Source organism: Podarcis pityusensis, assembly GCF_964106645.2.
Source record: "Podarcis pityusensis genome assembly, chromosome: 2".
Lineage (NCBI taxonomy): Eukaryota > Metazoa > Chordata > Lepidosauria > Squamata > Lacertidae > Podarcis > Podarcis pityusensis.
Genome location: NC_138029.1, coordinates 33,892,817 through 33,920,465, shown reverse-complemented (window position 1 = coordinate 33,920,465; position 27,649 = coordinate 33,892,817). Strand labels below are relative to the sequence as shown.

Sequence of the window (27,649 nt, the reverse complement as noted above, 5' to 3'; positions counted from 1 at the left end):
AAAAATAAACTGGGTTTCTAAAGCACGTTGCTGTTTAGGTGATGCTGTGCTGAGGCAGAGGAAGGAGGTGGAAGAACAGAACAGCCCCTTCATGCAAAACATCTGCCTCAACCCAGACCAATACAGAAGTTGGATTAGGAGGGCTGAGGAAATCTGTACCCACTTTCCACAGCCAGCTACCCACATCTCCTTTGAGAACATTTCCTTCCTGCTATGTGAAGATACTGTGGAGATGCTCATTCTTTCCAAATGCTTGTTTTCCTATTTCCCTGACCTGCTTTTAAAATGAAATGGAAAAAAAAAATAGTTTTAAGACACTGATGTGACATTGCAGCCTATCTGCTATCTTTTCAGCTGCCAAAGCATGTGGGGATATCCTCCTGTCTACGGTAAGTGGCAAAAGGACTTCTCCCTTCCCTTCCCTTCCCTTCCCTTCCCTTCCCTTCCCTTCCCTTCCCTTCCCCTCCTCTCCTCACTTTTGCCTTCAACCTCAGCAGGCTTGCTGAACCAAATTCTTGCTCTTCCCAGAATGCTAAGAGTAGTTTCAGGGAGCATTCACTTTAAAAGGCCACTTCCCTTGACCCACACTGATCCACTCCCAGGACATCCTGTTACAACTTCTGTGGAACTCGGTACAATAGGGTACCATTTTCTTTCAGGTAGCTTACTGTGGTGCTATACTCAGACAGTTCTTGCACCTGTTGTGAACCAAGATTGCAGGCGATAGCTCCGTGTGCGTTTTTTTGGCCACGTGCAAATGTCTTGGGGAAACATATCCTGAGATAATGCTACAGATACAAAGGGGTATGGGGGGGTCTGCTCAAAGATACCAAATGGGACACCGTGTTGTTTTTGGTTTAATTTCAGGCTCCTAATCGTGCAGAAGGCAATACATCTGGTAGAACTGAGAAGCCAAAGCAGAGACCTCACCACAAGGCAGCTCCGCCCAGCTCCCACCAAGCAACAAACCACACAGAAGAAGTGGAATATGCAACCGTGATGAAAGCTTCGTCTTCTGCTTCTCAGCCAGAGGTTCTTCCCTTGAGTAGAAAATTTGCCAATGCTTTTTGCTCTTTTTATATCCCACCTTTGATCTCCACACACGTTAAGGAGGCAGCGCCTAAAAACATATATCGTTTTTGAGCACATCACAAAGGCAGTTTTGGAAAGACCCCTGTTGCTTCGTGCAACTGATTTCCCAGTTAGTGATTCACAAAGAACCCTGGGGAAATGCATACGCCATAAATTATAGCCCAGACCACGACCACAACGACCACCACCTAGTAATAGGTTTCTCAAAATATATGCCTCTGTTAGTAGTGCAAAATTGGTCTTAGTTCATTTTGGTCTGCATTAAGTCTGGCGATGTCAGGACTGCATAAATAGTAGGCAAGATCCACACGAGCTCTCTTAGGTCCAGCGCAGGAGCATGTCAGTTACTATGCATGTGCCCCAAAGTGTGACTGTCACTGCTTATATTGGACTTTAAAGACACATTCTGTTGTCCTTAAGTCACAATGTGGTGCTGCAGGCGACAGAGGTTTTTCCATGATGCAACAAACTCCCAAAAGAGTGGGCCAAAGCAAATTTGGGTGGATGTTGGTTGCAACACCACGCATTCCCCACCATCCCTTTGGGTCTTCCTTCTTCTGAAGCATCGCTGTTGGTCAAAGCTAGACATGGGATGCTGAGTGGCATGAACTTCCATGGCAATAGTACTCCCTCATGGCAGAGAGATCATGCATGTTTACTCTCTGTACCACAGCAGTGATGACTAGAGTTTTCAAGCCACTACTAGCAAATTCTGCCAAAGTACAATCTTGCAATATGTTATGCAAACCAAGAGTGTGTGCACTTGTGTTGCATATTATGGGATTATCCTGCGCTTCCTCCAAGGAACAGGATCTTTGACAGGCTCTGAGAGGCTTGTGGGTTGACTGTCGTTTGAGAGCCTGCCTCCCTGCTCTTTCCATTGGAATAGACTGTTTGCCAGTGTTGATGAGATTTTCCCTCCATGTTTGAGACTTGGGGCTCCCTGTCAGATAGGCTATGCTGAGAGAAATTAGAACCCCCCAGTTTTCTGGGGTTTGGGTCTGACTCTCCCCAGTCCAAATAGAACACACTGCCCATTATAACAGGGATGGAGAACCTGTTTTAGCTGGAGGCCCACATTCCCTTCTGCACAAACTGCTTGCGAATTTTACCTTGTTTCTGCACACCCCTTGCACACCTCCAACCAGGCAAGCAAGAGGCATAATCGGAGTTCACGGACATATGGCAGCCAGGCAAAAACACTCAATGAGAATGCAAAGCTTAGCCAGTAAGTGGTGTGGCCTGGGGACAGTCCCAAGGGCCAAAAAGAGAGGTGTGGAGGGCCACATTTGGCCCCTGGGGCTGAGGTTCTCCACCCCTGCACTACACAACGCTGCCTCCTCGCACCCTGCAATGCTTTCTCTTCTTGCAATAGTCCCTGCCTCCTTGACCAGTGTTGTTGTTTTTTCACTTTCTAGGTTCCTACAGCTACAGAACAGGTATCATATGCCTCCTTAAGTTTTCAAGGTCCAGTTGAAGAAGCTACGTACGCCAATATGTAGTAGGCACCCAGTTCAAATCCTGATGACTATCGAGTACTGTGAACTGAAAAGGAAAAATAGTTGGGACCTTCCTCGTGGAACACTTTCCCTTTCTGCTTCTCTCCCCTTCCAATAATGGACTGTTGCAACACCTTGTCACTTACAGGGGTATGACTGGACTCCACACACTTGATCCCCAGTGGCCTGTGATGAGTTGTAGCTGATCCTTACCACTGCAGGAACCTCGGAAGAAAGCTACAGTCAAGAAGCCATGTTAAACTAAGCCTGCCTGCCTGCCTCAAAGGAGCAGTCTAATAAGCTGTGATGTTTTCATAGGTCCCTGACAGGGATGGAACAAGCTCATGCCTGGTTTGCTCGAGTTCTTTCCTAAGGCCATTCCATTTTTGTGCTTTTTTTTTTTAAACGACAGAAAATTATTTAAATGTTTTATCACAAGATAAAACACATTCTATTTCATTGCAAACATTTGGAATCCTAAAGTATACATTTAAAAAGCCTGTGCGAATTTTTTAAATGTATCTATAAACCAAGAACTAGATCGCAAATCTGAAGAAGTGCAAAATCTATGGGGCGATCTGGATGGGGTGGATCAGATCAAGTTGCATTGGAATCAGCAGAAATCAGACTTCTCAAGCATCCCTTGCTCTCCACACCATTTCTCTTACATCAATGAGTTTTACGTTCTGCCATGTTATTGTACGACCGCTGCTGTGTGCTTTCCTGTGAGTCCATTGCTATCTGTAAGGTACCTTTGATATCAAGAGCCAATGAAGTATCACAAGCTGTTTGTAATCTGTGTGCATTTCTGCATGATTGTTACTGTGGTGCTTATTCGAAACTTCAGAACGGCTGTTGGGAAATTCTCCTGGGATGGGTGCAATTAAGAAACAGGACACAAGTGGTTTCTGATAGTGAGACAACCAATCAAAAGCTAAAGTCTGGAGTGGGGAGGAGGAGAGGATATGCTCAGCCTGGAGGCTCAGAACAGTTCTTCATTGGTGGGTGCTTGCTGGCTGGGGGATTGGCCTGTCTGCAGAGAAAGTGGAAGTATCCAGGCACTATTGCCCAAGAGGCTGTTTGGAAATATCCATGGCGGCGTGAGCTTGAATTTCCTTCTGTAATTGGGAACAGATACTCTGTTAAGTTGCTCCTTACTTGAAGAGGACGTTGGATCTTGTGAATGGTCCCAGGAGTCCTCATTAAAGCAGGCAAAACTGAATCAGCAGAATACCGAATCCTTAAAGAGCCAGGTCTCCCTGCTCAGGAAGCCCCTTCCTTGTGCGTATCATTTTAAAAGCATATTGCATTTCCATACTTCGCTTACTGAAAACATCCCTCTTGCTACTTAACATGGGAGGTACTAATGGTGCAATCTTTTATGTGTCTGCACCCAGAAATAAGTCCTATAGTCTTCACACTCTAGTACAGGGGTAGCCAATGTGGTACCCTCCATGTATTTCGTTGGACTACAACTCCCATCATCCCGCCCCATTGACCATGCTGCCTGAGGCTTATGGGAATTTGTAGTCCAACATCTGGAGGGCACCTGTGAGCTATCCCAGCCCTAAGCAAGTATGTCAGGACTGCAGGAGGCTGCTCCCACCAATGACAAGCTGGGCTTTGGATCTTCAGAACTCACTCCACTTGGTCCAGTAGCCTGTCCTGCAGTATTGAACTCACGCTCCCATTTCCCTAACCATCACAGAGAAAAATAAAATTAAGGCTATTACACACTTACCTGGGAGTGTGTTATTTAACTCAGTGTGGCTTAACATCTTAGTAGACATGTATAAGATTGCCCTGCACAGTTGCCTATTTCAGCCCGAGGTGGAAAATAACTTCTGAGTCCTCAAATGCATTAGAAGCATTACATCGGCTTCAAAGGTGGAAAGAAGCAATGATCCCGACTGGGGAAGAATGGCAAGCCAAACTGCTGGATTATGCCGAAATGGCTAAACTAACCCAGAGACTCAGGAATCAAGAAGATAAAGACTTTTGAAAAGAATGGGAAAAATTTATAACCTATCTAGGAGACCATTGTAAACGAATTAAAACATTACAAGTGATTTTTAAAGTCCAGCTAAAGTAACAAAGTTTATGGATAACTAAGAAAAAAGAAAATTATAGAAACTGCATTGATGTGTAGACTTGGGGATGGGGGGGGGGGAGTCAAGAGATTAAGAAAATCTCAAAGGATTATATAAATTTGTAAAAATCAATAAAAATATTTTTAAAAAATTAACAAAGAAGCATTACACCAGCTTCTTTCCTCAGTCCTTGTTTTCTACAAGAAACAAAACCCCATTGGCCATTTTTGTAATCCAGGGGTTCCTCCAGATTACCTATTTATTGAGCACGCGCCCCAATTTGTTTTCACAAAATTTGTGGGAAGATGATAGATCCACTGTTTATTGGGCTTTTGTTCTGCTGGCAGACATGAGATGGCATCACATTAAGCAATTGTTACCGCACTTTCCAGTGTACTTTGCCATCGTTTTCTTACTGCAAAAACTTGGGGGGGGGGGTATTTTGCTTTTTTGCTTCTTCTTTTTTGGAAGTGGGTTTTCCACAGAAAAGCACCAGATCCACTTTCATTGCACAACTAAAATTTGTTGGTACAAAACTGAATCTGGCCCACAAGATAGTGACAGTCTGAAAATGGCTCAGGAACATTCTTGTGTACAACACACTGAAGGAACGCTTAGTACTTCAAGCTGATTGGAGAAGGCAGACAGGAACCATATTGGCTGGGGCTGATGGGAATTGTAGTGTGGCAACATCTGGAGGGCCACAGGTTCCCCACCACTGAAAGAAGTAAAGACCTCTGGAAAACAATGCATGGTAGCAGGATACAGGCAGTGGTTGTATGCACCCAGCCTATACCTTCAAAGCACATTCAAAACACAGCCTTTCCCTCAAAGAATTCTGGGCACTATAGTTTACCCCTCACAGAGTTAGAATTCCCAGCAACACTCAACAAAATACAATGCCCAGAATTCTTTGAGGGAATTGCTGTGCTTCAAACAGTATAATGTGCACATAGCCAATGTTTGCGTGGAGTACCCCCCCCCCAACCCCCCCAGTTGACCCCTGAGTGGAATAATGACTCAAGACAACGTGCTATGGGATTAAAATTGGCCACAACTTTATTAAATTGAACATATGTTCAAGCAGAGAGCTGTTGCAGGGGAGAGCAATGGCAACCACTCGGCTTATGGCCAATGCCTCCCCTCAAGACCCCTTTAACGGGGAACCCTGTGATCACTGCCACAAGGGGGATGTGGGTCACCGCTTCACGCCCCCCTCCATTTAGGAAGATAGACTAAAGGATTCCACCCAAGGCCTGAAACCTCCAGGTATCCAGCCCAGGGAGAATGAAGCCAGGAGCCGCATTGGGATCCAGGGGGGCTGCGTGCGACCACACAAAAGGCACCCCCCATTTGATGTGGGGAGCGGTCTTTGTATGTGGGCTGTCATTCATTGGTGCCAAGGCGTCCAAGAGAAGAGGAAGAGAAGAACTACAGCTTGGCTCTTTGTTCTCTCCCACAGCTATTCAAATGCGTGGTGATTTTTCAGCCAAGAAGAAAGGGATCACATGACAGGAGGGACTTGATATTTGCGTGTTCCTCTGTGCCCATCTTGGCTGATTAGAGCGTGTCCAGACGAGGTGCGGGCCCCCCTGGGGGATATCATCAATTTGTCCCTTGGCACCGGGATATTTCCAGGGGAATTGAAGGAGGCAGTGGTGCGCCCGCTCTTAAAGAAAACATCATTAGATCCCTTAGATCTATCCAATTACCGCCCGGTTTCGAATCTTCCATTCCTGGGTAAGGTGATTGAGAGAGTGGTTGCTGAACAGCTTGGTAGGTTTCTGGATGAAACATCGGCTCTGGATCCATTCCAGTCCGGCTTCCGCGCTGGTCATGGGACCGAGACGGCTCTGGTCGCCCTAACAGACGATCTCCGCAGGCAGCTGGATCGAGGCGGGTCGGGGCTGCTGATTCTTCTAGACCTGTCAGCAGCCTTCGACACGGTTGATCACAAACTCCTGGACCACCGCCTTGCCGACGTGGGGATCCAGGGCACAGTCCTTCAATGGCTGCGCTCATTTCTCTCTGGTCGGGGACAGAGGGTGGCGCTTGGGGGGAATTGTCATCGCGCCACCCCTTGGTGTGTGGAGTGCCTCAGGGTGCGATTCTCTCCCCGATGCTTTTTAACATCTTTATGCGCCCCCTCGCCCAGCTTGTCCGGAGTTTTGGGCTGGGTTGCCATCAGTATGACACCCAACTCTATCTGTTGATGGATGGCCATCCTGACTCGGCCCCAGACACACTGACCAGATGTTTGGAAGCTGTGGCTGGATGGTTACGTGGAAGCCGGTTGAAGTTAAATCCTTCGAAGACAGAGGTCCTCTGGCTGGGACAGGACGATATGGGATTGGGGGGGCAACTCCCATCTCTTGCGGGGGTGCAATTAGTGCCAGCACCGTCCGTTAAGAGTTTGGGTGTAATCTTTGATACCTCCCTCTCTATGGAGGCGCAGATTACAACTATAACAAAGGCGGCATTTTTTCATCTCCGCCAAGCTAAGCAGTTGGCCCCTTATCTCTCTCGCCCTGACCTAGCCACTGTGATCCACGCGACGGTCACCTCCAGACTGGATTATTGTAACTCGCTCTACGTGGGGCTGCCCTTGAGACTGACCCAGAAACTCCAGCGGGTGCAGAATGCCGCGGCGAGACTCCTTATGGGGTCTTCGCTGCGAGATCACATTCATCTGGTACTATACCAGCTGCACTGGCTCCTGGTGGAGTACAGGATCAGGTTTAAGGTGCTGGTTTTAACCTTTAAAGCCCTATACGGCCTAGGACCCTCGTACCTACGGGACCGCCTCTCCTGGTATGCCCCACAGAGGAACCTACGGGTCTGCAAATAAAAACATCCTGAAGGTCCCAGGCCTCAGAGAGGTTAGGCTGGCCTCAACTAGAGCCAGGGCTTTCTCTGCTGCGGCTCCAATCTGGTGGAACGCTCTGTCACAAGAGACTAGGGCCCTGCGGGACCTGACATCTTTCCGCAAGGCGTGCAAGACAGAGTTGTTCCACCAGGCCTTTGGTCAGGGCCCAGCCTGACTCCCTCCTCTGGCAACCTGCACAGAACTTTGCTTACCAGTTGCCATTAATTTGATTTTAATTAATTTTTATAATGAAATGTTTTAGAATGTTGGATTATTTGATTGTTTGATTATTTGATTGTTGTTAGCCGCCCTGAGCCCGGCTTTGGCTGGGGAGGGCGGGATATAAATACAATTTATTATTATTATTATTATTATTATTATTATTATTTGCAACACATTGTTGCACTTTCAAGAGGACTGATTAAAATCAACAGGCTGCTCTCCAGCTGTATTGATAAGAGCTGGAAAATATTCCGCAGCTTCTCTGAATGGTGTGGGGTTCAATCTCCCATTATTTACCCACAGTTCACTTAAACGATCTGGATCGCTCTGTCACCAGGGTGGCTTTCAATATTCTGTTCCTTAAATATTAATCAAAACCATTAGCTCTCAAATGAATGGAAATTGCATGCATGCAGGGCTCATAAGTTCTTTGGAAGAGATGGGAAACCAAACATCAATAGTATATTTATATTTGGCCCATGCATACACTATTAGCTGGCATAATGACTTAATAGTAGGTGGCTTGTTGTACTAGAGTTAAAACAGCATCCAATATAATTTCTCTGAATGGAAAAGATAGGTAGGCAGATGGCAGCTCCCAAATATATTACAGTGGAATAACTGCTACTCACGTCCTTGTTTGGCTTGACAGCAAGCAATCGGCATGAACCCCACAAGGGAATTATATGAGCCAATTCTGGGTTTCAGGTTTCTCCTATACTTCTGACAAAGTAACCCTGACAAATTCAGAGTTTACATGTCTAAGAATTGCCACCTCTCACTGTGTTCCCAAAAGGTATAAATTTAATCCCTGGGAAACAGGCTGTGAAACTGACCATGGCCAAAGACGGAACAATAAAGGTTGTGTGACTCAGGCCTGCAAACAGGTTCTGATGCAAAATAGAGCAATTAGGTTTTTCTGCCTCTGTTTTGGAAGACATTCCCCATCTGCAGAATGTTGCCATCATAACCCTCCCTGCCTGTAGACTCCCAACTGGGTACATTATTCCCAAGTGCTCCACAGACATTATATGAGAGAAGCTCACAAAGCCCTGAAATGTAGGCCAGTTTTATCTACATACATGGATGGTTGAGTCAATAATGGCTCATTTAAGCCACTCATGCAGGGATGGGGGACCTGTGGCCCTCCAGCTGTTGCTGGGACTACAACATCTATCATCCCTAAATACCAAGGTTTCAGACACAAAATCTCTCCCAGTCTTACCTGGAGATGCGGTACATTGAACTTGGACTTCTGCATGGAAGGCAGATGTTCTGCCACAAAGATACAAACTTTCCCCTAAAGAGAAAGCTAGCTACTTCTTTGACCTTCTCACTGTGGGGTGTGAAACACAGAGCAGTCAAATACAACGTTCCTAGAGTGGACATGTTTAGACATGAAGAGGGATGTTTGGCCAGCCAGCAGATAAACTTCCTGTTTCCTCCTGGGCTGGGACAAACTTCCTCTACATGTGACCAGAGGTGGGCATGACCTCACCTGTGCAGGTAACAAAAGCACAGGGCTGGCCAGAACACCTCTCTCTTCTCCATTTTGCTTTCGTCAGCCTGAGATGCTCTCTTGGCCAAGAGAGGACAAAGGCACTATCTCCTTATGGGATAGATTCCAAGTGTAACTTAAGTCTGCCTTCTGGGATCCATCTGTGAAGAGAAAATGTGAGTAAACTAATTTATACCTTTTATACAAGACTGTCACGTCTGTTCCTTTTAGGAGGGAATAAAGGGGAATTACCAGGAAACTTATTTTAGAGGCTTAAGCAAGCCTGGCAAACCTATCCACTGTGTAAGTTTAAAAGGGGAATGTTACTCTGCTAAATTATAGAACTTGTTAACGCAAGTTGGAAAGGATACAATTAAACAATATATCCTTTCCTGCCTCCCTGAACATTCCTACACTCACCCCGTACCTCCAGCATGTCCCAATATCTGCCTCTACCACCCTCTTTTATTCCATTACCATGTGGGTGTACCAGTTTTAGCATTCAAGTTATGCCCATGTAAAAGATTTAGTAGCAATCCCATCCCCATTCAGCTCATGTAACTCAAGGACAGAACCGCACTGATATTTCCCAAATTCTCCAGCTTAATGGGACTATAGATCAGATTATTTGATGTCCAGTCATGGATGTCAGTTCACAGTCTTCCTTGTTCTCAGCTTCACAAATTCCCATTTTGACATAATCATCCAGTGTCAACATGCACATTTTACATTGCTACCAAATCCCAGAAACCCTGTATTTGGGGACAGCATTGTTATGGGTTTCCCATGTGGTTGCTATGAATAGGCCTAGCACTCGGGGTTTGCATTAAGGCAAGAAACCTTTTCCTTCTGCCCAAAGTTACATTGCCTCAAGGGTAACCTGTCAGCAGGATTGAATCAGTAGTGGGTGGCTTAAGGCAATGCCTGGACAGTCTTGTACTTGACAATGGAATGCTAATGGTCCAGGAGAGTCTCTCTGTAGGAGCTAATTGTTAGACAATTGTTTCTTGGTACAGAGAGCTTGGAGCATCCTGAATTACAGAGAAACCTCCGAGATTCTGGGAGGTGACATACTCACCTACCCAGTAAAGACTAATTGTGTGCATGTGTGTTTGTGCATGCAGATGTAAGGCAGACCCTCCAAGTGTCCCTATTTTCCAGGGACAGTCCCAGATTTAAAGAAGCCATCATGGTTTCTGATTTGACCCCCAGAATGTCCCACTTTTCCTTAGGGCATCCCTATTTTTGTTGGAGAAATGTTGGAGGCTATAACTATAGGAGAGGAGATAACTATAAAACATTTAGAAGATATTGGAAGACAGCCCTGTATAGGCAAATTGTTTTTAATGTTTGTTTTATTATGTTTTTATATATGTTGGAAACTGCCCAGAGTGGCTGGGGCAACCCAGCCAGATGGACAAGGTATAAAGAATAAAATTATTATTGAATTGGACATTCCTATTTTCATCGGAGAAATGTTGGAGGGTATGGTAAGGGAACAGAAGAGAAACTGCAGTTTTGAGGCCAGGTTAACCTGGGAGAGATACACAGAGGGATGAGCTGATTTAAGGGTTCTGTAAGGTAACAGGTGCTCTGGTCCATGGGGTCACGAAGAGTCGGACACGACTAAACAACAACAACAACAAAGGTAACAGGAGATGGGATGGCAGTGTTGCTGCCTCTCTGAAGAGAATTTGTTGCCGGAGTGTTAAGCTGTCTGCCTTTGCTATGTTCAACCTGCATATTTGTAAATAAACTCACACAAATCCAGATCATGGTATATGTTGCCTCCCCTTCAGGAACTCCACATTAATCATAGTAGTGGTGCACACCAAATATTTTTTGTGTGCTTGTATTTTTTTAAAATTTTAAGTTTTTTAAACTGCTTTAAACTATTTTAAATTGTTATAATCTGCCCTGGAACCTTAGGATGGGTGATAAATTAAAATCCTCCTCCTATTTTTCTGGGCAGCGCTGGTGCAGAATCCCAGCCCTTCTTAGGACTGACATCAAGCCCAAGATAGAAAAATCCAGGTCATTGCACACAGACTCATGTAGGATTGTGGCAGTGTCACAGTCTCCCTGCAGGACAAATGCACAAACATTTCCACACAGTTTCATTATTACATACAGTATAGCTCTCTCCTTAATTTTGTCTTCTCCCGCTACAAAATATAGAGTTGTAAAATTGAACACATGAAGCCACCTTTGGTAAGCAGAAAGTAACACACAGTGCTAACCACAACCTTTGGTTGAACTTTGTTATATTATTCAGAATTTTATTTTTATCACCGAATCATGCAGTTCAGTCAGGTTTTTCAGCTGCAAACTGCAGTTTCTCCAGAAGAAGGAAGAAAGGGAGATGCTAGGAGGGAACGTACAATCTAGCCTGCAGTTCTTCAAATGTCTTAAGACATATCCACTTCCTCATATTCTCAAGGTGGTTTACAAAATGAATACAATTAAAATGGAAAAGCAAAAAGAAAAACCCACAATGAACTAAAAGGGCACAAAATAATAACGTTCTAACTTTAGGTGTTGACACGATTTTACCGCCATCTTTTAAAATGCTAGGGGACATGTTGCAAGGGGGAGAAGAAGTGATTAATAGTAAGGTATCCTTTAATTGGAAAGGGCTGTTGCTCTGCAGTAGAGAAGATACTGGCCACCAGATAGTCCAGCTTGGTATATGTTCTGATTTGCTTTGACTAATGCAGTGGTTCCCAACCTATTTTTGGCCATGCCCCACCTAAGCATCTCTAAAATCCTGACTCCCCACCCATCCCCATGACATATAATTTTTATTATTCAAAAAGTGAACTCTTATTCATGTGGAGGAAGCCTAAGAGGCCATTATCTGTTAATAACTCATTCTGGAATTGCACCCCTTAAAAATCAAATTGCTCCCCCCCCCGTGGGGTGCGTGCCCCATGTTGGGAACCACAGGACTAATGGTTAGGCATTTATGTATTTATTCAGTAACTATATAGGCAACCCTTCAGTATGAACTTACAAGGCAGTATCTAACTTAGAGTAAATTAAACAAAATACAATAAAAGTCAAATGCAACACAAATGACACAACAGTAAAAGCAGCACCCATAAAATCAGCAGAATCAATAAAACTGAGCAGAGCCATAGTCCCATTCTTCTCCATTCTACACAATAACATCCACGTAGCTGGCAACACAGTGAGATATCCCATCTCATCTCACCTGACCTATATAAAAAACCAGTGCTACCCTGGAAGCATTCGTTCCTGGTTTCCTGCTGCACAGTGCCCAAGATCCTAACATTAAGTCCCACCAGATGAAGTTGGCATCAGAAGTTTCCATTTGATTGGGCCACATGCTTAGAGTTTGTTCCCAGTTTGCTCGTGAAACATAAGCCCTTCAGTGTGCTCTGCTTACCTACCATTCTTGCAAGCTCATTTGCAGTGTAATAGGCAAGAAAAAAAGTGAAGGAAAAATTGCTGGAAATCGAGCAGGAACTTGCACTTAAATAAAATGCATGCACCAGAATATATAGCATACAGTGGAACCTAGCAGCAGTATTTCCATTCGGCCAATTCCCAGAGGACAAGAGTGTTCTTTTAATCCTAGAGTTTCTTTGGCACTGGATATAAAGCTGCTGAACCTTAATTCCTTAGTCCTGGAAGCTGCATTGGCAGTTTCACTGCAGGGTTGAGCCAGCTTTGTGATATCAAATCATTATAAGTATTCCTTTCCCAGTTATGCTCCAATATGAGCACTTTCCTCGCTGGTACCAAGACACTAGAATTTATAACCCATTTACAACAAATACACGAAGCACAGAAAAATGACAGGTCCAGTGCAGGCTAATGGGGCCTCTATACTGAAGAACTTGCAAGTGGCAAGTAGATTCAGTTGTGCTCCTGACAGTCACTGCATTGATCCCCATAGGAAACACTGCTTGTCCAAATTGGCTGGCTATATTAGTGCAAGAGTTATACCACTGACCTACCACCTCGGAACCATGCACTGTGCAATGGACCACACAGAGGAAGATGAGGCTCTAGATCTGCTTGTGGGGGAAGAACTACTAAGACCTTCTTCAGGATCATCTGGCTGGAGGACACAACTCTACCACCCCCCTCTAATTCAGAGGGTGAGTCTCCCACAGTGCCCATCTCCCCAGACCCAGAGAACCTGAAGACTGCAAAAAAAGATGAGGACCCTTTAATAACCAACACCTCCAGAGCAGGTGGGACTCACCACATGAGAAATCCAGTCAGCTCATATAAGGCTCTAGCTACATCTAGGTGCTTACAGAGATAACCGTTTGCACAGCTTCAAAGACAATAATTTGTATAGACAGCAGTATAGGACTTTGTGAGCTCTCCAAGGTCCTGCACGTACCTTGAATTCCTGCCAACATAGAGCAGACACTTCTAGCCTTCCCCTGTGAGCCTTGGGCTGTCACAGGACAGCAATAGTGGCAACTTCTTGTTCCACTTCCTGTTTGGGCATTGCCACTGCTGGGGAAACTTACCTTCCAAAAGTGTGTCAAGTCCCACTTGTTCTCCAAAATGGGGCATTTCACTCCGCTGTTTTGTGGGCTTTGCAAAAACGTTAACAAGCAGCCTACAGCATATTCACATCACGTTTCTCCTTTTTTTACAGCTCACTTCTCCATACAAAGCACTCCTCAGCACAGGAGCTGGTTAAATCAGGAGCAGAAGCTGCACCCCACATCAATGCTGCATCAGTTTAAAAAAAGGAGTATCCCATTAATTATCAAATGTGAAAGCAATTTGAAGAGGGTGGAGAGGACAGAGAAACTTAGAAGGTTTTCCCATCTCATATTTTCCTTCACTCACAGTTTGAAATCTCCCATCCTCCCCTTAATAGGGTCCCAGGGGCAGCCACCACTATTGAAGGGAGAATGAACTGGTGCCAAATACTAAGGAAATATTCCTAGGAGTAAAGCAATTGAAACCAGGTTCTTGCAGTTCATAATCTGTTTACCAAATTGAGTATTATGAAGGATTTGCTGATGACTCAGGATATTTCCACATTTCATTTGCCTGCAGAGCATGAAACAGAGTTTGCTTGCTTTGTTAGTTTTTCTGAAAGTCTCCTCCTCCTCCTAACCTAAAGTCACCTCTATGCTGGTCTATCCTGCTTTCTTCTGCTCTCTGACTCTGGCACTTGTTGAGTGGATGAACATAACCCAGGGTGGGGAACCTGTGGCCTTTCAGATATTGATGGACTACAGCTCCCATCATTCCTGACCAGTGGCTATCCTGGCTGGGGCTGATGGGAGCTGGAGTCCGATAATATCTGGAAGGGCCATGGGTTCCACCCTCACTCTGGTGGCTTCATTTAGCATTTAAAAAAAAAAAAATCAAAGAAGATCTGATTATGGGTTTCCCAACGTCACTTCTAGTTGGCCCAGAGAACTAGGCCAACATTACAATGAGCTGACAGCTAGACTGCTGGTGCTCCTCCGACTTCATCAGAAGGCAGGGGGCACGATAAACGAAGCCTTAAAAGTTTGGTACTCCTGTAATTGGTCTGACAAGCTTCTGACAAGGTGCAGGCTTCAATAACCTATTTATATCAAGACTTATAGGGCTGATGTAGCCACAAGAGGGAAGATGAGCCAGACAATGAAAGGAAGCAATTGAATTTCAAGACAACAACCAGTTTTCAGAGAAGTCCAGGTCATTAAACGTACACATGTGCACTGGGGTTTGACTTCAGGTGGTATACGAGAGCCCCATCATCTCCTTGATTATAATAACCTTGAAAAGCTCTCCAAAGGAATAATTAAAAAGGGTCTAAACCTTGCTTCTATTTCTTTCGAACAAAGGATTGAAATGAACTGATGCTTCTGTCCTAGAGGCAGACCAACCCACGGAAAGAACATGTCACACAGCAAACAAGTTATCACCTAAATTTTAAAGCATGTAATTGTCAAGGAAGCTGATGGGAGGGGCAGATGACACCACAGGCATGCGCGCACACACACACACACATTAATGGTGGGTTGCATCCCATTAAGTTTTTTCTTAGCATAGAAATTAACAGACCTAAGATAGAATAAACCCACTGAAATTAATGAACATGACTGAGTAGGACTGAGTAGTAGGACTAACACAAGATACAACCCAGTATTTTCACACATCACAGAACTTTCCCAGCACTGGACTTCATGAGCCAATATTTTAAATATCTAAAACTCAGTAAAATATTATAGAAATCGTATGTGATTTACAGTGGTACCTCGGGTTACATACGCTTCAGGTTACATACGCTTCAGGTTACAGACTCCGCTAACCCAGAAATAGTGCTTCAGGTTAAGAACTTTGCTTCAGGATGAGAACAGAAATCGTGCTCCGGCGGCGTGGCAGCAGCAGGAGGCCCCATTAGCTAAAGTGGTGCTTCAGGTTAAGAACAGTTTCAGGTTAAGTATGGACCTCCGGAACGAATTAAGTACTTAACCTGAGGTACCACTGTATTTGGGGATGCGGGTGGCGCTGTGGGTAAAACCTCAGTGCCTAGGACTTGCCGATCGTATGGTCAGTGGTTCGAATCCCCGCGGCAGGGTGAGCTCCCGTCTTTTGGTCCCAGCTCCTGCCCACCTAGCAGTTCGAAAGCACCCCTAAGTGCAAGTAGATAAATAGGTACCGCTTTATAGCGGGAAGGTAAATGGCGTTTCCGTGTGCTGGCTCGCCAGAGCAGCTTCGTCACGCTGGCCACGTGACCCGGAAGTGTCTGCGGACAGCGCTGGCTCCCGGCCTCTTAAGTGAGATGAGCGCACAACCCTAGAGTTGGACATAACTGGCCCGTACGGGCAGGGGTACCTTTACCTTACCTTACCACTGTATTTATTTTTATCACCAACTGGGGGCAAGGGAAACAAGGCAGCCTGGCAATTCACCTGGCTCACAAACACCCAAACCACAGAGAGCATTTAAAGATTCAACCCCAGCATCAATCCATCCCAAGAGCTAATCTTGTGGAAGCAACAGCCACACACCTTAGATACGTAGGACTGGATGATGGGAATAGGTACAAATGGATGCATTTGGAAGCAAAAACTTAATACTAACCAAGAACCCTGCGTGGCTGAAATATGCAGCCATCAAACCCATTAAGCTGAGTTAATAGAGGTGAGGCCTTATTAAATTCTGGAACTATTAGAGTCGTAAGGAATAAGTGGCTTGAGGACTGCAGGCTATTATTAGAGAGAGAGACTACAGAAAGATACAGAGCACAAGGATGACATAGACACAACAATCCTGTTATCCAGAATAGAAGCTGCCCAGGCACTATAAGAGAGGGCTTCCACCCAAAAGACTCTGATTGCAGGGTGGAACCACATAGTTCACATGACAGGTTTCCAAAAACTCCCCTTAGGGTCCGTTTTAGACAACACACCCTATTTCTCTTTAAATTCAATGATTGTTTGTATCTCCTCTTCAAATTATCCTAATTAGTCCTTGGAAATAAACAAGGGGCCTAACTAACAGTTGTTGTTCAACAGCTGTGTTGTGTCAACAACACAGTAGACAAAAACAGATCCATTCCCTGTAATTTGCTGGCAAATTGGAAGTTTCTTGCAGTGCTGTTCTTCATGGGGTTCTATAAATAAGCCACAGCCTGGCATTAATGTCCCATCACGTTCAAGACTCGTTCTCGCCATCTTTTGGGCTCTCCAAACATTGCAGATATTTACTTGGATAGTTCAAGCGGGAGCTCAGAGGAGCTGCTATATGAAAATATGCAAGCTTAGAACCAGAGTCCTTTTTTTAAAAAAAGGCAGTGCACAAATCATGGTTTAGTTTCCACAGCTGATTTCCATTTGATGGATCTGGTTTAAACTTCCCTCCCCTATAAAGGTGTATGCAATTGCAATGAATTTACATGCAGCACCAAATTCTCTCCTATCTCTTTTACTTGCTCTCCTTAAGAACTCTACAGTTTTTCTTGGGGTTCTTTTTAACCATCCCTGCTGGATCAGACCAAAGACCCATCTTGTCCAACATTCTGTTCCCACAGTGGCCGACCAGATGCCTCTGGGACGCTCACAAGCAGGATGTGAAACACTTCCTGTCCCATACATTCAACTTCTAAAGCACCAGGCATAAACGATAAAGATCACATTGAATAAGCCTCCGTCCCTCTCCTTTGTACCATAGCGTTCTGTCTCCTTGATGTTGTTTCATGCAGTGCTTCTAATTTTAACTCTTTCTCTGCTCTGCCCTACGTCCTACAACTACCCCCCCTCACACACACAGAACACATCTGTACCTTGTGCAGAAGGTCCTCATTGTAGTAAGTGCTGCTTTGGATGCCAGTCCCATTGGCACCCATCCCCGAGTAGTCATAAGGGCTGCCAGCCCCGCTCTGATATCCCCAGTACGTCTCCATTTCTCTTCTCCAGGCTAATTTTATTGCGTCAATGCTAAAAGCGCCGGCTCCGGGCCAGACCTCAATGCAGCAAGCGAGCGCAGCAGTTCTCCGGACTCAAGCCTGCTACATTTTCCTCCTCTCCCGGAGAAGGAAAAGGTGCGAAAGAAACGCATCTAAAGAGAGCTCGCCCTGAAGTGAAGCTAGGCTAAAGGTACGGGAGGCGGCGGCGTGCGGGAGGGAGGGGGGCGGTTGTTGACGATCTGGGTTTCCTGGGACTGCGAAGTGCTGAGCAAGCGAGAACCTTGCAGCTTTTACTGATCCATAAAGCTGCAGCGCCTGGACAGAGTTTCAGCACCAAGGCCAGCTCCGGCAGCACCAGAAGACCGGAAACTCCTCGGCCAAGAAGCACCACGGAGACCTCTCCACCGCACCCGCTCTAAGCGCTGCTTTCATGTCACAGATCAGCACTAAGGACAGCACCCGCAACACCTGGGAGACTAAGCCGTCAGCTGCATCCGCGGCGAGCCCCACCCAACAGATATTAATGCATTGTAATAAAGGTTTTTGACGTCGTCCCTTTAAGTGTCCAAACTTGAATAAACACTGCTTTTCCTCTTACATCACACTGCCCCCTGGTTCCTTTTCCGGCACTACCAGCAACTTTCAAACTTATCACTGCGGATTTCAGAGGAAACCAAAGGAGTGAACGTGTTTGAGAACGTCCAGCTCATATGTTCGCTCATATATGGTGTAAAATCTGGCAAGATCAGCCCCTTCGCCCCCAACAGCTTTCAATATCCGTCTTGCCTCCAGGTGCGAGCAGCCTCTTTGCCGCTGTCAGATGCTCTTGGGAGCTGATTTTATTATTGATGCAAGCAGAGCCACACAACTTCGGAAAGGAAGATGTAGCAGATTCCTAAATAAAAGTGAGCTGCCGGAGGCAATCATTCACTGAGAAGGTGCTTGGAGCTTTTGCTCCAGTTTGCCTTTCATTTGCATTTCGGGGGGGGGGGGGAGGTAGAGTCTTACTTGAGTGATTCCGTTTAGATACCAGAAACAGAGTCCCCTGGATATTAGGTAAAGGTAAAGGGACCCCTGACCATTAGGTCCAGTCATGACCGACTCTGGGGTTGCGGCGCTCATCTCGCTTTACTGGCCGAGGGAGCCAGTGTACAGCTTCCGGGTCATGTGGCCAGCATGACTAAGCCGCTTCTGGAGAACCAGAGCAGCGCACGGAAACGTCGTTTACCTTCCCACCAGAGCAATACCTATTTATCTACTTGCACTTTGATGTGCTTTCGAACTGCTAGGTTGGCAGGAGCAGGGACTGAGCAACGGGAGCTCACTCCATCGTGGGGATTCGAACGCCGACCTTCTGACTGGCAAGTCCTAGGCTCTGTGGTTTAACCCACAGCACCACCCGCGTCCCTGGATACCCAATGGATATTAAGAGACGTTAAATCAAGCATTCAAATACTCAACCAATAATATGGATGCTTTTTGTTTGCCAGGCAAATTCAGAACCTGAAGCAAAATTGATCGCCATAATTATTATTAAACACAATGCAAAAAGCAACAATTTTCCAAACTTTGTTTCACTGACAGTGATTCCAAGACAGTGATTGACAGTTGTTGCCGTCAGATTTCTGCCTGAGTAAGGACCGAAACTCCCAAGAAAAAGGAATGACTGACTAGGTAATGCTGAGAGACAGTGTGGTGTAATGGTCAAAGTGTTGGACAGGGACTGGGGAGACCAAGGTTCAAATGCTAGCCTGGCCATAAACCTTGGGCCTCTTCCTGTCTCTTGGTCTTGCTCTCAGGGTGGCTGTTAGGATAATATTAAGGGAAGAACCATGCATGTGACCTTGAGCACCTTTGAGGAATGACATGATTCTGTTTATTTATTGCATTTATATCTCACCTGTCAGGGCTGCCTCAAGTCTCAGCTCACAAAAGACCAACGCCTACCTCTTCTTATATACAAAAGTGTTTATTGCAGTTCATTGTTTGCTTCACATCCGAGACGCGCAGCCCTACGTCTGCTAGGCTTAGACCGCTGAAGTCCCCTCTGAATCTGTCCCTCCCCTGCACCAGTTTAAGAGGCTTGCGCTGCTCCACCTCTTTCTCTCTTTCCTTTTCCGCAGGGTCTTTCTGCCCGCTGGGGTTTCGCCCCTCCTGGATTCCTCTGACGCGGAATCAGACTGCTCTTGCCCCCTCCTGCGGGCTTTGGGACCTGGCCCCTCCTCCGGGCTCCCTGTACTTCCGCGCGCCTCTACATTTGAACTTGGCGCGCGCGCGCCCAACCTCTAACCTTCCTTTTAACAGCTACACTACTCCCTTCACTACTCCCCTCCCCTTCCGGGAGGGTGGCTTGCTCCGACCTCCCTCCTCTCTCTGCTGCCGGAGCCGCTCCCCCTGATACACTGAAACCTCCACCCCCTTCGCTGCAATCTGGCGGGGAGGCTGGTCCTGACACCCAGCTGCCACTTTGGGATCCCCCGCTGGCCCCCTGCTCCTGACACGTCCCCCCTGGGGCTCCCCTGGCCTTGACCACTGGCGCCCCCTTCTGGGAATCCTCTGATTCGCTGGAAAGACTCATGGAATCTCTTGAGTCATTGTCATCCTCTTCCTCGCTGTCCTGGGATTCATCCCCATCGCTCTCCATCTCCTGCCTACCCTGTGCCTCTGTCCCTGAACCCCTGACATCACCTTTTTTCCAAGTAGCTCAAGGTGCTGCACATGGTTCTCTCCTTCAATTTGCACCACAAAACCCTTTAAGGTAAGTTAGGGCTGAGAGGAAGTGACTGGCCCACCCAGTGAGATTCATGGCCAAGTGGGGATTTGATCCCTAGTCTCCCAGGTCCTGGTCCAACACTCTAACCACTATACCAGACTGGCTAAATGTAATAAAACAATAAACAAGATGTAAGATGCATTGAACAGGATATAGGTCATACAAGCTGCTGCTCGAGTTTGGGACTATATAGTATGACAAGTAGATTTAATTCCTCTTTAGAAGGTAAGGGTAACTATGTAAGTGGAATTGATTTCTGTGGTTTGTATTTCTTTTCCAAAATCTGGGCATGACTTAAGGCGACAACTTTCTTTACACACAGTTATTCTTCCTAGTATGAAAGAGACAGAATGACCACATGTTTGAGGTAACTGTTGCTATCCCTAAGAATATCTTGGAGCATCAAGCTATTTTTCTCTTTTTTTAAAAGGAACGTTGCTGGAAACAAATTTTCAGTGCATTTATCCAGATCTTGGTTATCTTTCTAAATTATGTTGTTAAATCACGGGGATGCTCATGTCAGTTTACAGCCAAAGAGAAGAGTTTATCCATATATCTGGTCAGGAGGAAAATGTGAAAAGGGGAAGTTCCAGAGCTAGCCCTTTAAAAGGTCAATTTCCATTTAAATTAGATGGAATACTGAATATTTACAGAACCCTTCTAATACTTGATTAGGTGTGTGTGTGTGTGTGTGTGTGTGTGTGTGTGTGTGTGCACGCGCAAACATACAAGCAGAGCATATTGGAAGCAAGCAGTTTCTTATAGCAGAGAGTACAACCACTAATCATGTACAATTCCACCTGGCTTGCTGATGCTCAGAACAAAGTGTCTCTCCAACAATCGCCTCCAGCTCTGCAGGATTTCATTATGCTGAAGGAATGGGTTTCCCAAAACCCAAAACTGACTGTGTAGGCAGTTTTAAACTGCACCAAAATCCCTATTTTTCCTTAGCTAAAATGCATAAACTTGAGCTGTTGAGCAAATGCATAACAAGAACACAGCTCTCTCCTTTATCAGTTTGTGACGTCAAGGATGACCCTGACTGTACCAGTAGAACAGAGAAAACACGTTTCTGCCTTATCTTATGTTCTGACCACAAAGACGCACAGACCCAAGTCTGGGAATAACGCCAGAGTGTGTTCTCGGAAATGGTGACCTCTGGCTCCAAGAGTAGGAACAGGAATATCCTTTTATGGTCAGGAGTGCAGGAAGGAAATCCCTTTTATGGTTAAGAGTGCCGGAGCAGGAACTTCTGTGATGTCAACCTGCGTGTACAAGCTGACGTGGCTGGGGAAGGGGGAGAGGGTGCCTGGAGGATATATATACTGCATGAAATTTCTCATTTCTTTGGACTTGCTGTGGACACACCAGACCTTTCTGCTGTTCTGGAGAGCAGAAAATAAAGAACTCTTTCTCTGAACCAACCCTTGGTGTTATTCGACTTCCTTCCTCCTGTCCGGGAGCAATGAAAGCAAACCCAATTGGTAAACTCCAATAAGGCTATACAATGCTACCCAAGAGAGTGAAACAAAATGGGACCATCCTTTGTGCCATAGATTTGGCGGCACAACCAGGATAAGCGTGGATTAGCCATCTCAGGGAAAGGAGCCAACAATAGCGAGCCCAAAGGACAGGTAAAAAAAAGGTAACATCCAGTCAAAGGTGACCATGGGGTTGCGGTGCTCATCTCGCTTTCAGGCTGAGGGAGCCGGCATTTGTCCACAGACAGCTTTCTGGGTCATATGGCCAGCATGACTAATCCACTTCTGGCGCAACAGAACATAACGGAAACTAGAGCGGCTGGAAACTCCGTTTACCTTCCCGCCACAGCGGTACCTATTTATCTACTTGCACTGGCATGCTTTCAAACTGATAGGTTGGCAGGAGCTGGGACAGAGCAACAGGAGCTCACCCCGTCACGGGTATTTGAACCGCTGACCTTCCAATCAGCAAGCCCAAGAGGCTCAGTGGTTTAGACCACACCAGCACCCACGTCCCTACCAAAGGACAACAATGAAATAAAGGCCTGCTGAAAACTAACCCTGGCCTGAAATTTTGCCAAGCCTACACACTGGATGTGTGTAGGTAACAGAGAATGATAGCCTTCATTTTGATCAGGCTGCACCCCTCTGGTTTTATATGGCCTGTGAAACTATGAAAGAAATGCTCCAGCTTTTTATTAGATCTACTGTAGAGCATTTAGAACTGCATGTCCTACTCAAGGTATGGACACACACAGTTTTCTATTAGGGCACTCACAGAACTGATCTCTTTCCTAATCGTTGTTAGCAATGCTTGACCTTCAGACCAATGAAGTGCACTGAAAGGATATTTTTAGTCAACTGTGTGCCTCCAAGGGGTCTCCCTTATGGTAGCTAGTTATGTCAGCTTTCCAGCTACGATGCTGGAACATTTGACAGGTTGGTATAGACCAAGGAGTTTAAAAAAACCCCCCACAGTATCTTACTGTTTTGTTTCAAAAGGCAGCAGGGACAATTTTATCAGAATACTGAAGGAGTAAACATTAAATGTGTGACTTTCTGGAATGTCTCTCCCCCGGGAGACCTGTTCCCTGCCTTGCAGGCCTTTTCCCACCTGGACTAGGAGAGTGGGTCTGGACTGACTCCAGCTACAAAAGCTGAGACTGCTGAACAGACTCTTGGGCTGGGGTGCTATTTGGAAGGGGGTTGTTGCTGTTTTTGGGAGGCTATCTTTATTTTAGATCTTGTTATTTATGTGGAAATTGTTCAGTTTAGTTGTGTATTTTTAATGCTTTATTGTTTATGACTACTTTTGTTATGTTGTAATGCTTTTCATACTGTAAGCTGCCTTGAGCTTTGCTTGAACTGTGGAAAGGCAGCATACAAATACAATTATGTATGCATGCATGCAAATATGTATGTATAAAAAACAACCTTGCAGAGGTAGGCGTGACCACTTCTGTGTACTCTCCAACTCTATAGCTGGTGCTGCTTCCTTTCATCCTCCAGTTTCTATCACCTGGACCAGTTTAGTAAGCGTATTATAATGGGAGATCACATTCTAGGACTGCCAACTTTAAACTGACCTTGCTCCTGTGTCTTCACTAGTGAGCCAGTGTGCTGAAATGAAGTCAGTGAAGCTGCCCCCATAACCTCATCTGCAAAAAGCATCACCTGCTAAATTTCTGCCTGTCAGATTTTTTTTAAAAACAGGCAATCCAATGAACTGGGTGTTGGAACTAGTGTGTGTTGTCTCAACTTGATACCCTGCAGATATTTTGGACAACATCTCCCTCTAGCCCGATACTTATGGTCCAAAATATCCATAGGGCACCAAGTTGGCGAAGGCTGATTTGATGCAATAGTCTTTGCTCAAAACGTCTCCCCTTGTGAACATGTCCTGTACTTCTGTTCTGCCTTCTGCTTCTGGGAAACAGATTAGGTGACCAAAGACCTTATGGTCTTACCTGAGGATGTAGAATTATTCAGTTGCTTATTGGCACAGACCTACATGTCCTGCTTAGCTAGTCAGGCATCTGTCCATGACTGCAGTTTCCCACATCCTCTTTTAAAACCAGTTACTGGTATCTTGTGACAAAATACAAACTCTCTTCAGTTTCTGGTTTGTTTTCATGAACAAGGACTTAAAAGTGGAATGGCAAATGAGCCAACCGAGGGGAACTGAGGCCACGTGAAATTAGCTCCTCAATCACACTTATTTTCCCATTATGTAAGACATGCCATTTTTCTGAAGGGACAGGACTTCATGGCACTTTCTTGCTCGTGTAGCTGACTCAGGTTCTTTGCAATAGCTACTATTAGGAGGATTGCAGGCAGCGTAAGAAAACAGATCATTTCTACTTGCCCCATCTAGAGCACAGCTATAGTTGTGCGGGTGAAGGTTGTCCTTCCTATAGGATTGAGGCTACTGAGAGTCAAAGAAGTTATGCTATACCAAAAGAACATCCTGTCTATGATGGAAAGACACTTTCCCTTTCAGCACTTCTTTTGTATGGCAATTAACAGTCTCGGGGTGTGTACACACGTCCTGCTTACTCTGCATTGGGTGCTTTGTTGTTGTGGGAAGTGGTGCACCGCTGGTGTTAACCATAATTCACATCTGCCCTGCTGGTTGTTGTTTTTTAATGAAATATTGCATTTTTATGTGTTCCCCTCCCCCAACTTAGCTTTGCTCTGAATTGAAAAAAGAGTAACCTAGCTGTGTTTTAAGTCAGTAACGTGTCAGCCCAAAATATTGCTGCCCAAGATGAAGAGCAGCAACTTCATTTTGCACCTATAAGTCAATGCCTGGAAGCCGACTTTTGCTTCAGCTCAGTTGATGGGACAGTGTCCCCAACCACACCAGAGGGTGGCAGGCTAACTTTGATGGGCCCAGGGCAGACAGTGTGGGCAGGGCAGGGCAGCCCTGTCATCCAACAGAGCAAGGGAGTTCAAGGGGAATGGCAGGAAGGCTGCTGCTCCCACACACACATTCCAATATTTGCCACCTGAGGCCACCTCCTTACTCTGCCTAATGGTAGAGCCGGCATAGTCTAATAATTTCAACATGGTCTAATAATGATTTATATACTGCCCTTTACCAAAAGATCCCAGGGTGGTGGACAACATTGGTGTACATCCACATGACAATGGCAGCTGAAATCATTAGCTTGTGTGTTCTCATTGGCATGAGATGGGAAGCGGAACACACACACACACACACACACACACACACACACACTCTATACTGTGTAGTCTGCATGGAAGTGCCTTTGAAAGCCTCCTGGCAAAACAGGCTTTACAATGCAGCCTTCATAACGCAGCCTGCATGCACAATTCCAAATCCGACAAGGGAATCTCCCTTACTGGATTAGGGCAAATTATGTTTACGAGCGGTTTCTTTTTAAAAGTTATAGATCACCTTAGCATGAATTGATCTTTTTAAAAATTAAATCACACAGTACTGTAAGGCAAGGCTTAGGTTTATATTTTATTTATACACAGGGCTCTTTTCTAAGTCACCTCCCCCCATCCTCACGCATGCCAATTCCGAGAACCATTTCTACATCCGTGAACTTCTAGCTCAATGACTGTTCCTGGCCAAGTTAATTATGCCTGCCTTTTTTCTCCACTCTCTCTCCAATGGCATAACTGCTTGGATCAGATGAATGGTCTCAGCAGCGAATGTAGCACAAAGTGAAAGAATGGTAGCAAGCAGGGAAGAAGAAAGGCTCTATCATTTCCTAAGACTGAGCTGCTATTTTAGTCAGCTGTAAAACTCTCCTTCCATCAGGGGAAGATGTATGGAGATGACAAGCAGCAGAAACCCAACAACCAGCAACCGGAAATGAGAATTAAGAACTAGGGAGTCCCGTAAAATGCAAGGCTAGGAGGGCCTAACCATTTAATAACCAGCCTCGACATTTCCATTTAAACAAGCACACAGAGAGCCATCCTATGCATTACACAGAATGGGAATGTAGCATTCTGGGCTAGGCCACTTCAGGTGAATGTTTTTAAAAATTATTTTTGAGAACACACCAAATGAAATTCTGTGCACAATGCAAGCCAGAACCTCAGGGAAGAAGATTTTGCACAGTTCTCTCCTTTATCTGCCAGTTTACTATGCACAGTGAGCTCATGGGTGCAGTCAGGGGGGGCAGGGGGCAGCTGCCCCCCCAAATCAATACAAATCTGAGGTTCTGCATCCCACCCCCCAACAAAAATCCTGGCTACGTTCATGTGTGAGCTTATGACACAGCTTATGTTCAAAACACCCTCACACACACTTGCATTATGAAATGGGACAGTCAGAATCCCATTATCCGTAGAACTATGATAAAATACAGACAATCCATTCATTCCACAGCAAACCTTCCAGAATTGGTACAAACATGTCTATTTTTCTTTTCTCCTTTCAAATGTCTAGAAGAGTGAGCCATTAAGACCCCAGACCCTGAAACCTTGTCTTGGTTTATTTTCCACCCTGCTGCCAAAGTTTGTGAAGTCTGCTCTAAGCAAATTTATTGGATCAGCAAGTTGTCTTACTGAGAGTTCAGACCCTCTCTGTGTCTGCATTCTGATATATAAAATAAGTAAACCCAAGCAAGAAATGATTGGATGACAGGCCACTGGCTTATGACATCATGATTTGCAGGAACCGGTACACCTATCCTGGTGACCTGGGTCCACCACACAGCAGCAAATGAAGTCATAGGGTGGTGAAGAAGTAGAATGGACTATGCCATTGCAGACTGCAGGTGAATGGTGACATTTTTAAATGTTCTACTACAGTTGTACCTCAGGTTAAGTACTTAATTCGTTCTGGAGGTCCGTACTTAACCTGAAACTGTTCTTAACCTGAAACACCACTTTAGCTAATGGGGCCTCCTGCTGCTGCCGCGCCGCCGGAGCATGATTTCTGTTCTCATCCTGAAGCAAAGTTCTTAACCTGAGGTACTATTTCTGGGTTAGCGGAGTCTGTAACCTGAAGTGTATGTAACCTGAAGCATCTGTAACCTGAGGTACCACTGTACATTTAAATTGGGTCTCTTTCACCCGCTAATTTTTAAAGTCTGAAAGGCAACTCATGCATCTCCCAGCTCCTTCCCCCAGACTTAGTGAGATGCATGTGGTATCCCTTCGTCTACTACTTCCAGAGTCACCTGAACAGTCTGTCCCTTCATAACATCTGAAACCAACTTGAACTTGCACCCTGATTTTCAAGGAAACTCAGCCACCATCTCCCTCCCCACACTGTGACATCCATCTTGCATCATATTGGCTGATAGTTAACACCTTTAAAATCTTCACTCAGGGACCTCGTGTTTGGCAGATCAAGAGAGTGACTGTTATGTGGATGGCAATAGCTTTAAAGTGACCTCATTGTGAATTTTAAGAAACCATTTGAATTCCCTGGACTCTCACTCTTGTCATGAGCATTCATGTTTGGCTATTTATAGAAAACCCCTCAGAACAGCACTGAAATATTCATTTATGCAAACGCCAACAGAGTAAAATGTGAAATCAGTCGCATAGCAAAAGAATACAGCACACAACAATTCCTTATTTAAAACAGAAGATTATTATAGCCTGCATTAAGAGCTACAAAATCAATGCACACGCATCTGAGAGCACAGTCTGGACATCTTCAAGTTCAGCAATGGCTGACACTACATTATGTTTCCCCCTGTTAGTGAAGGCTTAAGGTCAGGATTGGCTAACCTG

At 45.4% G+C, this 27,649-nt stretch overlaps 2 protein-coding genes across 4 annotated transcripts in view; one reads left to right on the top strand and one right to left on the bottom strand.

Annotated features, from left to right (window-relative positions):
- The window catches only part of RAB37 (RAB37, member RAS oncogene family), an 81,659-nt gene extending 63,747 nt beyond the window's left edge, over positions 1 to 17,912 (bottom strand). Inside the window, exon 1 of the mRNA XM_080994066.1 lies at positions 17,546 to 17,912. Coding sequence (XP_080850192.1) covers positions 17,546 to 17,665 — 120 coding nt within the window. The 5' untranslated portion in view covers positions 17,666 to 17,912. The remainder of the gene's footprint in view (positions 1 to 17,545) is intronic.
- The window catches only part of CD300LF (CD300 molecule like family member f), a 104,337-nt gene that overhangs the window by 12,467 nt on the left and 64,221 nt on the right, over positions 1 to 27,649 (top strand). For 2 of the 3 annotated variants that reach the window (XM_080993965.1, XM_080993962.1), the window contains 3 exons: positions 355 to 389; positions 868 to 1,032; positions 2,511 to 3,386. The exons of the other annotated variant lie outside the window; for it this stretch is intronic. In XM_080993965.1, coding sequence (XP_080850091.1) covers positions 355 to 389; positions 868 to 1,032; positions 2,511 to 2,594 — 284 coding nt within the window. In that variant the 3' untranslated portion in view covers positions 2,595 to 3,386. Of the gene's footprint in view, positions 1 to 354; positions 390 to 867; positions 1,033 to 2,510; positions 3,387 to 27,649 lie in introns of those variants that run through there. 3 annotated transcript variants of the gene reach the window in all.